This window comes from Eucalyptus grandis, chromosome 11 (assembly GCF_016545825.1).
Source record: "Eucalyptus grandis isolate ANBG69807.140 chromosome 11, ASM1654582v1, whole genome shotgun sequence".
NCBI classification, from domain to species: Eukaryota; Viridiplantae; Streptophyta; class Magnoliopsida; order Myrtales; family Myrtaceae; genus Eucalyptus; species Eucalyptus grandis.
In genome coordinates, this window is record NC_052622.1 from 12527490 (window position 1) to 12545352 (window position 17863).

The 17863-nt window shown below is 38.5% G+C and overlaps 1 protein-coding gene across 1 annotated transcript; it reads right to left on the bottom strand.

Moving 5' to 3' along the window:
- Positions 1–10534: 10534 nt before the first annotated feature.
- Positions 10535–12643, bottom strand: LOC104424899 (protein ACCELERATED CELL DEATH 6). Its single transcript, XM_039305081.1, has 3 exons — positions 11995–12643; positions 11223–11770; positions 10535–11128 (listed from the first exon to the last, which is right to left on the bottom strand). The coding sequence occupies exons 1-3, from the start codon at positions 12641–12643 to the stop codon at positions 10535–10537; spliced, it is 1791 nt and encodes a 596-aa protein (XP_039161015.1).
- Positions 12644–17863: the final 5220 nt, after the last annotated feature.

Below are 17863 nucleotides of genomic sequence, written 5' to 3' on the forward strand. Positions count from 1 at the left end.
AAATTATCTCAAAAGTGCTGGTAAACAGACTCAAACTCATACTATCAGAAATTATAGCACCAGAACAAAGCGCATTTGTGGGCGGGAGACAAATCCAAGATAACATTTTTATTGTTCATGAAGTACTTCATCAGATTCGAATCAGGAGCAGGAAATAGAAATTCCAGGCTGTTCTCAAACTAGATATGAAGAAGGCCTATGATCGTGTGGAATGGGATTTTTCAGAGGCATGCCTGCTAAAGACTGGATTTGATGAAAAATGGGTGGGATGGATAATGAAGTGTGTTACTATGGTCACATTTAGTGTTCAATTTAATGGAGAACCCCTGCAATTCTTCCAACCCTCAAGAGGACTCAGGCAAGGGGATCATTTATCTCCTTATCTCTTTATTATTGTGGCTAATGTATTATCTTTATTGATGAAGCAAGTTGTGGAAGATGGGAGTGTTAAAGGAATTAGACTAAACCAAAGTTGTCCTACCTTATCTCACCTATTATTTGATGATAATTCCATTTTCTTCTTAAATGGCACTATTTTAGAATGTCAAAATCTTGCCATGATCCTCAATCAATATTGTTTCGCAGCTAGACAGGAGATTAATTTAAATAAGTTGGGGATCTTTTTCAGCAAGGGATGCCCTCAAACATTAAAAGATAATATGGCAAGAGTATTGAGAGTACCTATTATTGATAAAACAGGGAAATATTTGGGTATTCCTTTTGATTGGGGAGCATCCAAAAAACAAATGTTTGCATGGGTACTTGGGAGAATTAGTGCCAAACTAGAAAGCTGGAAGGAAAAATTACAATCCAAGGCTGGAAAAGAAGTCCTGCTGAAAACGGTAGTACAAGCCCTACCACAGTTTGCAATGTCGGTATTTAAAATCCCGGTATCTATATGTAAGGCTATTGAACTGAAAATTGCAGCCTTCTGGTGGAAGAGTAATGAAAAGAAGGAAGGTATTCATTGGAGGAAATGGGAGCTATTGAAAACTAGAAAAGACATAGGTGGAATGGGGTTTAGAGACATTGGGTTTAGAGACATTCTCTCATTTAATAAGGCAATGTTAGGGAAGCAGGTTTGGAGGTTGGGACAACAGCCCTCTTCTCTTTGGAGTTCACTGTTTAAAGGGCTATATTATCCTCATACAGATTTTTGGCATGCAGCAAAGGGTCTTCGACTTTCATGGGGATGGAGAAGCTTGATTTTAGGAAGGGATTCAATTGCACCGCAAGTAATGTGGCAGGTTGGAGATGGATCTAGGATAAAAATACAGGAAGATAAATGGTTGCAACGAGGAATCATTGAGGGACCAGTAAATGCAAATGAACCATCCTTGGTTTCAGAACTCATCAATAAAGAACAAGGAATATGGAAAGAAACGACAATAGCAGCACACTTTGGGGACAGCCCAGTTGAAGAAATCCTAACCATTCCAATCAAGCCTCAAACAAAAACAGATAAGATGGTATGGACTGGAACTCAGGCATGCAAGTATACAATCAAAAGTGGGTATAATCACATCAAGGAGGACACAGAACAATGTCAGACAAATCATGCCACAACGTCATTGCAGACTCCCCCCGCACTCTGGACAGACATTTGGAAGCTACACACTCCTTCTAAGGTTAAAAACTTTATGTGGTGCTTATGTCAAAATGCTTTACCGACGAAGGACAATTTGTTTAGAAGGAACATATTACCTGATCCAATATGTCCTCTATGCAATCATGAAAGAGAGACGGTGGAACATCTCTTCTTATTGTGTCCGTGGACAAGATAGGTATGGAGCGATCCTGTGATGAACATCAAAATCTTAAGGCAAGGCTTGACAAGAATAGAAGATTGGTTTTGCAGACTCAAAGAAAAGGCTACTTACTCTCCAAACTTGCACTTGGTAGCTGTTGTGTTGTGGTCTATATGGAAGGCGTGAAATCAAGCTATTTTTCGGGGTAGAGAACCCGAGGGATCGACCATCATAGAATCTACACAAGCAACATTGAACAGTTATCAAAGATGGACTCCACGGATGAGTGGCCATCAAGCAGGAGTAGGTAATGAAGCTCAAAATAGAGTAGATACAACAGAGCAAAATGAGCAGATCAGTGAGCTAAAACATAGGCATGGAGTGTTGGGTCGAGAGCAACGGGCTGTAAATAATGAGCGGGGACTCATAGTAGTGAATGAACAGGCAAGCAGAGAGGATGACTTGAGAACAGACCTGCGATTTCAACTCAGCGGCGCACGAAGTGGGCGAAATAGATAGCCTTATGCAGAGGAGGCTGTTAGATGTTACAGCAGAACCGGATCTGGTGCAGGGCCCTCTTCGCTAAGAACCTCAACCACGCAATACAATGAGGGAGATGAGGACAGAACAGAGAGATCTGCATACTGGAGATCAAGTGCAGAGCCAAGACCTTCAAACCGAGGGAAAGGCGCCACCGAGGAAGACAAATCGGAGAACCAACCAGCTGAGCTGCGCCTTCGAATGAGAGGCGAGCGGGGACAGGAGCTCCATGAGGGGGACACCGAAGAAGGAAGAAGTGCGGAACCCAGATCCCGGAACACTTGCTGCGGTGCTGGTTGGAAGACCCACGAAAATCCCAGATCTGAAACCCACGAAATCCAAACACCTCAGCCATGGATTCCACCACACAAAGGAGTCTTGAAGATCAATCTGGATGGAACGTACGAACCTGGGATGTTGGGGAACTCCATTGCTTGCGTGTGCAGAGACTCGGGAGGCAGGCTACTTGAAAGAATCGCTATAGTGATCAAAGCTTCCTCTCCACTTATGGCCGAAACCCTAGCTTTATGGGAAGCCATTGACTTTTTTTACCCCAAAAGACACGAATCCATTATCTTTGAGTCAGACAGTTCACCACTTGTCCAAGCCGTGAATAGTTCGAATCAATTCAGTTGGGAAATTCAACATATTATCAGCAAATGCAAGGAAAAGCTATGGGCCTTCACACATTTCCATATAGCCCATTGCTATAGAGAGGCTAACATGGTTGCAGATTGGGTTGCTAAAACCCATAAAAAAAATCACCTACCTTGGAATTGGGTCTCATCCCCTCCCCAAACTTTATTAGACTTATTATGTAATGATGCCCCTTTACTGGGCCTCTCTTATTTACGTACTTAATGAAATTGACGCATTTCAGTTAAAAAAAAAATTGATTGTCTAAATGATAAGTATGAAGGGAATATCGTCATCTTATATGTTATGTAACTGGAGTCATAATAGGTAAAGTATAAACGAAATGGTCTTAATAAGTAAAAATCGTATGCTAGCGAGCCCCATAAGCCAGCTATGTGCAAGCATTCCAATTTATGGGGGTGTGTGTATGTGTCTGTATATATACACACGATTGGTGAAGGAAGCGATGCCATTTCACTAGACCATTGCGCCACGAAAATATAGCTGTACAAAAATATGTCTAGCTAACATGACATGTGACATACAATTAAATAAACCTAATATATAAATTATATGTCACACGACATTAAATTACCTAATGTAATGACGGGTAAATATTAAATGAAACCCTAATATGTTATACAATTAAATTATCCTAATCATGCAATGACTAGATAGTGTGCGAGGAATAACCTAATTCTAGGCGACATATGCACATAATTTTTTATGTTTTCTTTTCCTTTTTTTTTTATAAAATTTGAAATTAAAATTGCCTAATAATTGAACATGCAATTCAAATTAATGAAAAGAAAATCTAACATCATAATTAAATTTATTTCCTAATCTAAATATACAAACTATCCTAAAACAAGCAATATTCTAACATGAACCCAATCCAACTCAAATTTATTTATTATTGTTTCTAGATTTTTTATGGAAGAAAAATCAAATTTAAGCAAAGGCATAAAAAAAGCAAACCAGGCAGGACATCATTCACGATTGCTTAATTTTAGAAGTAAATTGACGAATCATATCTCACGCATGAAATCGGATTGGCCAATTTTTAATAAAATCGCAAATTATATCTCGGGTGTGAGATTTGATTAGCGATTTTTTTGTGCGATTATGAGTCATATTTCGGACATGAAGTCGAACTGTCAATCATATACACATTGTGAAATTAAAAAATAATCCCTAATTTAAAAAGCTTTTTAGGAAGCTTTGGATAAGGTATGTTATTCGAAGATTTGAATTTAATCACAAATCAATGAATTAAGTAAGAAAATAACCACGCTAGGTTCGGATAATATTTTTACCTATTTCACGGAAATCGTTCCCGAATTTAGACTCGTCGGATGGTGGAACCAGTAATGGTTTACGGTGACACTCGATAATGGCTCGCGGCGGTCAACAGTAGTAACTCGGGATTGATGTGGCTCGAGGATCTCGCGGTGACGTGGCTAGTTCACGTCGTTGCTCCGCAAGGATAATCAGGATGATCACGGGTCTTTTGAACGCGGCGATAGCAAGTTGCTGGACTTCATGCGGAATGCAATAGCATGGGAGATTTCAAGTGGACAAACACGCTGGGAAACAAAGGGGCAGCACAACACGTGGAGTTCCACTAATATGAACCAAGACCAAAGGATTAGTCAACTCTCGCTGACTAGCGGTAGAGCCCCACAAAGCACGCTGCTGTGATGTCGCCGAGACTTGTCGGATGTGCTGCGGTACTCGTCGTCAGGAAAGAGGTTAGCCGTGGCGGTGAATCGCGGAGCAGCAGGAACGATGGTTGACAAACAGCAACAGCGTCGTCGTGGGGGTCAGGTTCGGCACTTTCGTCGTCAATGAGGAGACGCGGCAATGGGTCACCGTCTCATGGAGGCACGTGATGTGAGATTCAACCCACGAGGACGGCAAGGTCACGGCCGCAAGGGGGTCGGCCACGTGATGCTGGCCAAACGCTTCTCCCTCTCTCTTTCTCTTCTCAAGTGTGTGTCTATTTTGCTCCGTGTTCGTGTCTATGACTTGTGAAGCCCCTAGAAGCGTCTATAGTGACCCTACTCTTATAGGAAGGGATGAGATGGCTTTTTTTGGAAAAAAATTAAAGGCTTATTTGATAATATTCCCAAAAAAAAAATGATTCAGTTCTTTTGTTCTCAAGAAAAAAAAGAACAAGTAAATTTTTTGTTCCCAGAAATAAAAATCTATTTTTTTATTCTTAGGAATAGATTTGGAACAGAATCAAGAAGTGAAAAAAAGTTACTTCTGTTATTAGGAACAATTTCTAGAATCAAGTCTAATTTTTTTTCCTTCTCTTTCCTTCTCTTTCCCTTTCTCCTTCTTCCTTTTGGCTGGTTGTTGGCCTCGACTATGGTTGGCAACGTCGAGCCGGGGCGAGGCTCATCGGCTCGAGCCTTAATGCCTAGGTGAGGTCGAGCCTCGCCGATGGCCGAGTAAACCTCCGGCGAGCTTGCCGGACCTCGTCCACCGGCCGCGCACGCCATGAAAAAAAGAAAAATAAGAAAAATATAATAAAAGTATTAAAAAATTTAAAGAAATAAAAAAAATTAAGAATCCGTTTGGTATTTTTATTTGGGAATATAAATTTTTTGCGTTACCAAACGCATTCTTTTACTTAGAAATTATTTTTGGGAATACAATAAAAAAATAATAATAATAAATTATTCATGGAAATATAATCATTACCAAATGTGCCATAAATCTCCCCCTCTTTGAATATATTATATTTTGATCATTTGCTATTCTTGTAATTCTTTCTTTCTACTCAAGCCAAATTCCACTTTCCTTTCTCAGCTTAAAATGTGCATGAAGCTTAAACCATCGGTCATGGTCGTTGGGATCCTCGCACCTTTAATGCCGATCCCAGTGAAAGAGATGGCGAAAGGAAGGAGGAGCTTTTCCATTCGAGAGATGATGCAAATTACAAACGGCATCAGCTACATTCAGCAACATATCTCGATCACGGTGACAGAGTTCAGTTTATGTTGAGAAAATCCACCACTAGTGCTATCAAGGATGACAGAGATGGCAATCTTCCGATTCACGTCGCTTGCAAGATGAATCAGCTTGGGAGAGTGAAGGATCTACCTTCGCGGTAACTGAGCAAGAATCTAAACAGACAGGGACATAACATTCTGCATGTTACAGCAAAGTATGACATATACTTGGCCGAGGAATACATACTCAGAAGTCCCAAAGTAGAGAAGCTTGTTATTAATTTTTCCTTTTTTTCCAATTTTTTTCCTTTCCTCTTCTTCCTCCGGCCCTTCTTCTCCTGCAGCCTCCAGCAAGTGAAAAAAATAAAAATAAAAAATTATTTAAAATTTGCCACATCGGCATTCGTCGGACGGCTGACGTTCATGTCATCATTGGCCAGCCAAAATTAATCGGAATGACCAAATTGTTATCAATGTAAAAAATTTTAAAATTAAATTGGTCCAATCAAAAAGTTTATGACTAAATTGGTACCAATATTATAGATTTAGAATTTTTTAGTACGAAACTGTTTATAATCTTGCTCAATTGGTAATCTCTTTCCTTTTTGTATGTGTCATTATTGCTCATTGTACACATACTAATGACACATACTTATGGAGGGAAATTACCAAAAATGTTCTAAACCTATTACATTTATACAAATTGAGGATTATGATTTCCTTTTATGAAAGTCTCTCTCTACAAAAGATCTTCTCAACTTGATTACTATCTTTATATATAATATTCAAAATCAGCATACCAATAATTGAAGTCCGTAATTTTCCTGGGTAGATTTCCACACTGGAGATGTGAGGATGAGGATATGAGCAACTAATAATTTTTCTTGTTCTTTCGTTTATTCCTTTTTTATTTTGATTTTTTTTAAAGATTTTCTAACATGGCACTTGATAGGCACCAAATTGCGACCACGTGTCTTAGAAAAGTAGCAAAAAAACAGCCAAATCAGTATATTACGTTAGTCAAATTGAATGAAGTTTAATAGATGGATTTTATTGTATTAATTTGACAAGTTGTAAAACTTGAGTGCACTATGTAAAAATTATTGGACTCAATTACATTTTCATAATAAATTTTAGTACTTTGGGTAAGCTTGTCTCTGAATAGTATTTTGCATTGGATTACTCCTTTGTATTTAAAACACTTTTTCACTTGTACTAACTCAATTATGATAACTTGTCCCGCATATTTGTTGTAGGCTCGCTTCATACAACCAGGGCCCACACACAGCCTCTGTATGGGATTAATTATGGTCTAGTGAGCAGAATTACGGGTTAACACTCCCTAATTTGGGTTATTCTATAAAGTTTTGATATGGTGGACAAGAAGTGGGTCTCATTAGGGAATGTTAATATGATCTGGAAAGCTATTCTTAGTTTGTTTTGTGACATTCTAAGTTGCAAGAGGATGTGAAATAACTTGTAAAACAACATAAAAATAAAAAGATTGGGATTCTCCTAATTTAGGGGGGTAATTGTAGTGAGTCATGTTACGCCAAGACCAAACATATCTTAGGTTACGTTGGTTTCACAAAAAACAACTTCCAAAAAAAGTGCTTTCCGAATTTTCCAACATTTGATTAACATAAAATAAACTAAGAGAGGATGAGATGGTTGATATAATTTTATCATCGAGCATAAGTTGATATTGTCCAGTGAATACTAGAGATTGTTTAGCCACTAGAGTAGTCTCTATGTTGTTGCTATTGCCTAAGCTGTAATGAAATGATTGCTAGGCTTATAAGTTGATTGTTTTGGATGCAATGTAGCCTTAGTAAGTGAATGGTGATTTAATATGTTGGCCAGTGGAAAAAATTTCTCCCAAAAGATTCTTTTGCGTCACCATGGTGACATCAATGAATGGAAAATTGTGGCCTTATAAATTATATATTATGTGGTGACCCTATGGAAAAGGGAAAAGTAAGGAAAAGAAGGAAAAAATCGAAAAATAGAAAATTGTTTAAGGCCGCCTTTCAGACAAAGGAAAAGTAAGGAAAACAAGAAAAAGAGAAGACGAAAAATTATGGCTTTATATCAAATTTATCTGGTCACGTTTTAAAAAAAAAAAAGGTAAAAAAAAAAAGGAAAAAGAGAGAAGATGACACATGAAATGAAAGGATAAAATATGGTCCGCCACTCGCGGTGAATTAAAAGCTCCATGCTTTCACAAACATCAGCCGAATAGATAAGGACCTGCATTGGTAGGTTTTCTATAACTTTAAAAAAAAAATTAAAATAGTACAAATGATCCTCCGGAGACCCAAAACTTCTATGACTTTGGGCCCATGTGATGGGCTGTTGGATTCGGTCTATTTTTAAAAAAAAAAAATTGGCCCTGATCAGGGCATTAAGGCCCATGGTCTGACCTGGCCTGCACCCAAAATGGGGCCGAGAAATGGGGTCATTCGACGCGGTGGACACCTATGCCGAAGAACACAATCCCTACCCCCTGCCGGGGGCCCCACGGCAACCCCGACCGGTAGGCCCACCACCCAAACCCTTTCCATGAAGACACCTTCATCGGGCTACGACCGAACCGAACCGAAGCATGTGTGAGATTCGTTGGTTGTTGATATTTACTAATCACCATATGAGGCCAACGCTAATAGATTCAGCACAATGCGATCAAACAGAATAGGAAGCCGCACTTATACAATTGAATCGAATCGATGCATCTGCGAGATTCATTGGTTTCTGTTCATATGCGTTAATTTCCATTTGTATCGATTTAGCAGTTAAGAGTTCATAATAAACCAGGAAGGATTTGGCTTTTCATTTACTTTGGATATTTCTGTGGGTGTTTAATTTCATTGTTCTTGTTTTTTGAAAGTATTATTTGATCTTTCTTCTTAGATAGAGATTTTGTTGTACCCTATGACAACGGTTGCGCTTTTTGCATGAATTTAGTGGAGTCTAGATTTAGACTTGGCGAGAGAAACTACAACCCCTTCCCGAATGCAGTCGAAATGTGATAAACCTTGAGCAAAAGGAGAAGGAGATGAGGAATCAGATCATCGCCCTGAAGCCGAAGAGTTCGAACGAGCTTTCTTTGAGATAAGGAAGCTCAACTGCGAAGCGAACAAGGCCAATGACAGAGAAAGAGAGGAGTTAAAAATTCTCTCAAGTAGTCATGGTCACTCGTTTCACACCTCTTCATTTTTTTCGAAACGCCATAAGAAAATCTTCGTTAGGTTTATCTCATGAGCATTACTTTATTCTCCGTCAGTTGTACATGGCCAACCAAGAGAAGCTTCACGAGGAGGCCGACCAACATTGCTGGAAAGCCATAGCTGAGATCATCCCTAAAAATGTTCCGAACATCGAGAATAGAGGGAAGAGGGACGCAGAGCAAAAGCCCTTGGTGGCAGTCATTCAGGGGCCGAAGCCAGGAAAGCCAACCGATCTTTCGTGAATGAGGCAAGAGCTGAAACAGCACCCTCCTCCTCACGTGATGCCTCCCCATCGCCACCACCCACGAAAGATGGGGAGGAGACTCAAAGGAAGGGAGCAAGGACGGCAAGAGTGGGAAAATTCCTGCAGTTGCCACATCTGGTGATGTTCCTGGCAGTGCTGCAGAGAACCGGCTGCAGAGAAGCCAGCGGCACCTCCCATAGTCACACCGGACGGTGGTGACCCTGAGAAAGCAGAGGTTCATGAAGCCCCTGAGGGAGAAAAGCTGCTGAATCGGGGGCAGTCGCTGCTGAGTGATGCGACTTTTCCATTCTCTTTCTTATTTGATTAACTTTCTTTCTCTTCTCTTGGTTAACTTGAGCGCTCACTAGCTGCCTTCGGTGAAGAATAAGCACAACTTCTTGTAGATGCTGTAGAGCAGAGTGAAGGGCAGAGCTTTTAATCCTAACACGCTCCAGATTTTCTGATGTTTAGGTGGGAAATAACCTTGACTGCTCTCTTCACATGATCTATTCCTATTCATTAGCTTAGATGATTTATCCCTTTATGTTATTGGTATAACCGTGTGAGTAGAAGACAATTTGATTCAATAGACCAGCTTGTAGCTCTGGCATGCCTTTTGCCCGTCCTCGTCAGGCCCTTTTTTTGTTAAATATGGAAACACCAATCTTGCCTAAATTAGTAAAAATCTTATGTTTGTTCGGCAAATCAAGGGAGAGAGCATCTTTGGGAAAATGACAAAAAATAAAAAATAAAAATTGGAGGAGGAAGAGCTGGTGGCTCGATTGACACGTGGCATCTTATGGTAGATGCTTGCAAGTTTCTCTTTTCATTTCCCGTGTTAATGCATTAGAAGATATATAAATATATGGATGTATTAATAGGGAAACCAAGGAGAAAAAGAAGGAAAAAAAAAGGGAAGAAAGAAAAAGAGTGAAAGCTCCTATTTCATTAAAGGAAATATAGAAGATTGTGAAGAGTTTCAAATAAAAAGAACCATTAATCAGATAAAATAGAAGATTCAGACAGAGTCTGACGAAATTCTTAGAAGGACTCTCATAATCGGAATATACGCTTGTAGACGCTGACCACTAGTCGAAAGCAGCGTCTTAACGCTAATAGCAATTGACATACAAAATAAATCATAATAAACTCGAAAACCCTAACACAGTGTCCGACAAACTAAGCGACTACAGATAACACTCGATAGTAGAGGGACACAATGCGCATGGCAGACTTGGAGAATGGGAATATCAAGGTTACTAAAACCATTATGACCATCACGAGGAAAAGGACTCCCATGGACAGAACAAGGCTCCCCAGCCAAGTAAGTTTGCTCACTCCTACAGTTACGGCTGCAAAAAAAGCAACTGACATGCTAGTGAGAGCCATTGACAATAATGGCCCGGCTAAGTGATAAGCCAATTCTGCAACGTAAAAATCCTTGCTGGGACTCCAGAGGAGGACTACAACTACAAGAATGGAGTTGTACATGGCGAACATGTTGGCAATTACGAAAACCCGAAATGCTCCATGGTAAAGCATGATTGCTGTTCCCGGGTGCGGATCATTGGAAGCATTATATCCACCGGGCAAGGTTAAGCCCGCAGTGAACGTGACGGAGGCCACAAGCGTGGCCACTAGCAGTAAAGTATTAACCTGTTCCTTGATCCATTCGGCGGGAGATGATTTGCTCGCTCCAGAACGTTGTTCTCTTGGGTCTCGATCTACACTTCGCCGTGCACCAGCAACAATCAAAATTGCACGTCCTAGTAACTGCAAATGTCAAATCAGAGAATAATAATCATTAATCCTGAGCACATTAGATTCAGTTAAGAATAAACACAGGCCGCAACCAAAATTACACTACCGCTGGAAATTTCGTGGACAATCTTCTGGATTCCATGGCCACATCCAGGGCGGTCAACCCATCATCGTTCCAAAGCTCCAAGTCAATTCTTTTGACCTTCGTCAAAGAGCGCATAACTTGGCAATGGTTGTGCATCGATGCCAAATGGAGGGGTGTGTTTCCATCGACATCTTTCGCATTCACCAGCTTCTCGATGATATCGGACTCGCTGTATTCTTCTAGTACGCAGTCGACCGCGCGGTCGTTCCCGCCCTTGGCTGCAACGTGAAGAATATTCTGACCCTTTTTGTTTTTGATCTCTGCCAGGTCAGGCCACGTGTCCTTCAGTAACCGTTCGAATGCCGAGAACTCGCCGGCTTCGCTAGCAATGTGAATCGGGTAGGAGCCGTTATTGTCCGTTTGAAGGGCGAGAGAAGGGCATTTCTTCAGCAAGAGGCCAATTGCGCTGTCATCTCCAACCGACGCTGCAGCGTGCATTGGTGTCCCTCCGTCTTCATCGCGCACGTGGAGTAACTTCGGGAGCCGATCTATAATTTCTTTCAATAAATCTGACATTATAGTTCATAGCACTCTTTAGGTTGGGTGCAATTAACTAATTAAATAATTATTGCTGTTAGCTCCTGCAGAGTCATTTGCCTTTTGACCAAATGCTATTATCAAGCTTTTTTTCCAAATTGGACGAATATGAATTTTGAAAAAGAGCAAAAAGCATTGCAGTTTACTTACATCTATGTATTTACGGACTAGAACTACACATAAAAGTATCCATTACCTGTATTCCACTTCTTGATTGCGGCCAAAATTGGTGACATGCCCTGTATCTTGACTGCGTAAGCGTCATCTCGAGCGGATTTTTGCAAGAGAAGCCGAAGAATCTTCCAGGGTGCCTCCGCGCGAGGTTGCCATCGAGACTCGCACTTTTCCACTGCCAGATATAATGGAGATTTACCATCCTTGTTCTTCCAATATATAATGTCCGAGTCTGTTCCCAGGTGAATAAGCATTTCTATTGCATCGAACCTTTGATCTTGGATGGCGACATGGAGCGGAGTATCCCCCGAGGAGTTTCCCCAGTTCGCGGTGTTAGGATCATGAAGGAGAATGAGCTTCATGACATCAAGGTTCCCAAAGCCTGCTGTTAAATGAAGCAATGAATTCCTGGAGGGGGTGACTTGGCCGAAAATTAGCGACAAAGCTTGTTTCCTTGACTCAAACACGTTTTCTAATGCATCGATGAATTTATGGACGTCCTCTTCTTTCGTGGCTTGATATAGGTCACGATCCATAACTCTATACAAATTACCATCTCTGAGATCATGTTGGTCATTTGGAGTTGGGGGGTATCTCGCCTTCAAAGCTTCAAACCTTTCATTCAGTGTCACCCTTGTTTCTCTCCCATCTAGGCTTATTGCGTAATCCATTTCAGACGGTGGGAGTCTCTCTAGAAGCAAACAAAGAAGCAGAGATAAGGAGGTAAATGATGGAAATGGGAATGGAGTAAACAAGCAAGCAAGCAGAGAGCACTCTCTTTTTAAGGGTCAGTTTTCACATCAACCCAACACCAGATGAGACAATGTCGTTGATGTTAGAAATAATTAATTAATGATCAGCCTAAGAAATTGCGGAGACTCTTTTTAATAGTCAATTAATAGGAATACAATAGGAGAGAGAGCACTGACTCCACAAAGGTCACGTGATCACATCAACCCAACACCACACGCGACTCACCTTGGACAATGTCATTGATTTTAGACCCAACTATCAATTAGCGATCAGCTCAAGAAGTTAATGTGTAGACTTTACTCAATGTTTGGAACAAAGAAAAAGGACTTTACTCAATGTCAATTGCATATTCAAAATTAGTGAGATCCACATTGTCCACTGCACACAAGTTCCACTATAATTTCTTTACTCTGAATGATTCTGTCCATTCTATCATTGATCCATCCAAAGAGTCATTGATTAATCTTAAAAAATATCAAGTCAATCGTCAAAAGAAGCTTTTACATTAAATTAGGAATCCACGAATTAAGAAAAATTAATCCACCAAACAAAAGAATTCAAATTAATGATTAAATCTGAAAAACTATAGGATTTCTTTTTCCAACCAATATTACTCGTCCTCGATGATCTCGCACTTAATGTGATCTCTCAGATAAAACTCTCAAATAACTTGGTTTTGTCTTTTTATTCCGACGGTTTGTCCCTCTTTCGCAAGATGTCGATTCAGTCTAAACTAACATGGTTTGTCTTTTTCTTCAGTTCAATATTCTACCAACTTTTGCCAATCAGAAGAATTCAATATTTATGAATTTACACGACAGCTGTTATTTTGAAGCAATATACTTTGATAAAATTCCATACAAGGGAATCTTCCAAAAAAAAAAAAAAAAGAATCTTGGGAAGCACCTGTAAGGAAATGCTCTGCGGCCTTTGCCTCTCATGTCCTCCTAAACCCCCTAAAAAAATCATACTGTACACGCACGAAATGGAAATTAGGCCATAAAGAAATGATAAATGCTTATAAATGCTACACGGTTTTAAAATGAGTCTAATTCCTATTAAGTATTGGGAAAAAAACCATAATTAACTTTAAACTATACTTATTGAAGCACATTTATCCTAAATTTTCTTTCTGTGATACAAAAAATTCCAAACTTGTATCTGCATAACACAGTTACCCTCCATCAAAGTCTTGTCAATGAAAGCCGTTAATAAGCTATCTACATGGATCCTAGAAAACAAACAATATTTACATGAATGAAATAAAAACAGTATTTTTTTTTAACTAAAAAATCATCTAACAGAACATTGAGTTTGAGATTTTCATGTCACAAGAAAAATTTAGGGTTAATGTATTACATTTGCATAGTTTAAGGTTTTTGATATCACAGAAGAAGTTCAAGGTAGATGTGTCACACTTACATAATTTAAGGTTTTTGATATCACAAAAAAAGTTCAAGATAAATGTGTTGTAGTTGCATATTTTTTCCCTTAAACATTATCATAAAGAAGAGATAAGCCCGTGCAGTGCACCTTGCATAGGTATAAGTTAAACTACGTTAGGAATATCAACAAAACGTCCGTCTAATTTATTAGTTTATGGAGAACAGATTCGCATAAATAGAAATATTTCTAGATTCAGTTTAACGTGCATAAATGTTTTTTTCGCCTTTTTTTTTTCTTTTTTCTCTTTTCTCTTTTCAACTAGTTATCTTACTCCTCGGGTAATCAACAACTAGCGTGCTGATGAATTGATTGATAAATCAACTAACTAATGTAATTAATTTGCCATATCCTTATCGCCAGCCTTTCACCGACTATTTCATCGTCCATTTTCTCAGGGAACTCTTCTTTAATTATTTTTTTATTCCTCTTTCTCTCATGATTTGAGCATGTGACTCTTCTTTTAGATCGGGTGCTCATGAGATGCCATAACTTAGCATTATGAAGAAGCTACGAATTATTAAATCAAATATCTTTGAGCAAATGCAATTGTATAGGATGTTACATGTTATGTGTAACTAATATATGAAAATTGAAAAATTTCTTGACAAATTTCTCAAAGGTACTCGCTAACAATACCTTTATAAATATGTAAATATTTATTTACCATAGACCCGAAGGGAAAATTACCAAAAAATTCTAAACCTATTATATGATAGTCAATTAATTATTTAACATTTTAATTTTGTTAATTTAATTTGACGATTTGTCAATATACCCATTCCAACCAATTAAAACTGGAAATTGTTGACAATGTTAACATAGACAATTTTTGTAATTTTTTTATATTCTGAATTTCTTTTCTATATTCTTTTTCCTTTCGTTCTTTTTATTTTTTTCCTCTCTTGGATTTCCTGGTGAAGGCATTGTGGCCTTGATTGCTGGAAATCCAATGAAGTAAGAAAAGAAAAGAAATATAATAAAAGAAAAAGTAAAAGAATAAAGATTAGAAGATTTAAAATTAAAATTGTAAAAATCATTTACGAGTGGTGATCATGCCATGTAGAATAATTAACCTTAACTAGATCGTCAAGTCAGCAATTTCCAATCAAATTAATCGAAATAAATACATTGGTAAATTTTCAAAAGGTGTATGACTAAATTAACAAAATTTAAAAGCTAATGATTGAATTTACCCCGTACAATAGTTTTAGGCTTTTTTAGACAATTATCCTTGGACGTGAATAATGATTAACGTTTGAAGTTGTATTTATGTCTGTTTATCTTTCAGCTCTCTAGTAACTAACTTTTCTTAAATTTTGAAAGCTGGAAATGATACCATTATCGTAGGGACTATGAACCTGACGAATTAACTCTGGTGAATGGATTGATATGTTTTTATCCTCATTTTTCCTCTTTTTTTCCTTTTCAATTAGTTATTTTACTCCTCGGATGATCCACCGCTAGCGTGCTGGTGAATGGACTGATAAATCAATTAACTAATGTAATTAATATCCAATGTCCTTGTAGCCTGCTAATCATTCACCCACCCTTCCACTATCCATTTCTTGATGCACACTCCTCCAGTTATTCTATTATTTCTTCTTCACTAATGTTTTAAGCATTTGATTCTTCTCTCAGATAAAGTGCTCATGAATTGCAAAACCGAGGATAATGCGAATTATTAAGTTAAATTGTCTCTCGACAAGTGGAACAGCGCAGCATTTTAAACGCCCGAGCATTCATTTGTCATGACCGTGGACATTGGTCAAAACATTCTCCGTACCCAAGGTTGGACTTTTGTTTATGTCTGTTCGTCTTACAGCTTCTAGGAGCTCACTTGTCTTGATTTCGGAAAATGGAAATGATATCACCATCGCGTGGGCACTTGGACAGTGGAGAAATAAAATGTTATTGCTTAGCCCACGTTATACAACTAGGTTTAGACCCTAGGCCTATCCCTAATAGCCAAAGGTCTCTCTGGATAATTAGTTGAAATTGACATTTTTGGGGTTTGTCTTTGAATTACGGCCTGATAATGTTTAAACTTTCAATTCTACGATAATTTCAAAATTTTAGTGTTTGTCTCTGATTTATGGGATAGAGTTTCAACTTTTATTTAACAGTTAATTGCAGTTAAAGAATTATAACTCCGTGAGAAAAGTAGACCTTGCTCTAAAAAATTTATTTTGCACTGATTTACTCCTTTGAATTAATTTTTTTTTCTTCCACTTTTTCGCTTATGTCAGCTCAATTATAACAACTTGTCCCAAATATTTCTTGAATTTAGTTGTTTCTAAAGCGTATCATGCAAAAATAGGATGTACAAAAATGTAAGGGTAATTACGGCAGCAAAATATTCCCATATCACAGAGAAATTTATACCAAATACCAAACACGCCCCCTTCCCGTAATCTTAGTTAAATACATGCTTTGTAAGATTAGATTGAACAAATAGTAAAAAAGTATAGGTATATCTAAGTACAAACTAAATTCGAATTTCCATGGTCTGCCTCGAATCTTATGGTTCATATCTATTTTAACTCCCAATGGAGTTGTAAATATAACTTTTTGAAAGGGGGCATCATACCATTTAAGAAAAGTCTACACAGGTTCCTCCGGGCATGGTTCACGTCATATCTATTAGCAGAATGATGCTTCCTTCCTTTTTCTTTTAGTGAGACCCCACATCCTATTTTCCCTCTTTCTTGCATTAAACGGCAGTGAACTGGCGTGGGGACTCTGATAAAGCAAGGCCTCAGCATCAGGGAAGCTTGTTGCCTTAGGTCCTTTCATGAATAAAATAGTTATTTTCTTTTGATAGGGTGTGGACCCCACATACTCTTTTTTTTTTTTTTCTCTCACCCCTTTCTTCTATGTGCACCTGCGTGCGCGATGCTAATGAGAATCAAACCCCGAACCTAATACTCTCTAGCCCTACCCCGTTCCCTTTATAGGCAAGGCTATATACCTATTGGCCTTTTTTGTCCCAATTACATGAGATCTTTCCATGCATAAAAAATATCCTCATGCTGTAGGAGTCCTATGTCAATATGTTGTAGAAATTTATTTTAAAAATAAAAAAATAAAGTTATATTACCAAACAGATTTCTGTTTCAAATTTATTCTAGATAATATAAAAACAAGAGAAAAATAGAAATTTATCATGTGCACCCTTAAATTTCCCTTGTCAAATTTTTCCATTTCCGCCACAAATGTTTTCTAGGACAAGCAAAAATAAGCTAGCAAAACACAATATTATTTGAGAATTTAATGTATATTAGAAAGTTTTTAGATAATCCCAAATCCAAAGCAACAAATCGAGAAAAGTGAAGAGACCCGAGTTCCTTCGCCCAAAAAATCGTGCCTCTGGAGGCTATTAATCAAATGACTCAAAATCAGTGGTCCTTACTGTTGCGATAGGGCGAGCAATCAAACAAAATATAGACGGAAGAAGAAAAAATAAATCGAACATCAGATTTACGTGGTTTAATCGTAAAGACCTACATTCACGGGAAGAGCAGCAGCGAATTACACTATGATCAAGCGAAACAAGGAGATTACACACTCAGCTCACTCAAACACTCTCGGTGTTTCCTAAACCCAATTTTATCCCAAACCCAACTCATGGCACAAATTACCGCCCGTTCAAGCTCAAACAATACACTCTATATTTCTTCAAAGCTTCGCGCGGA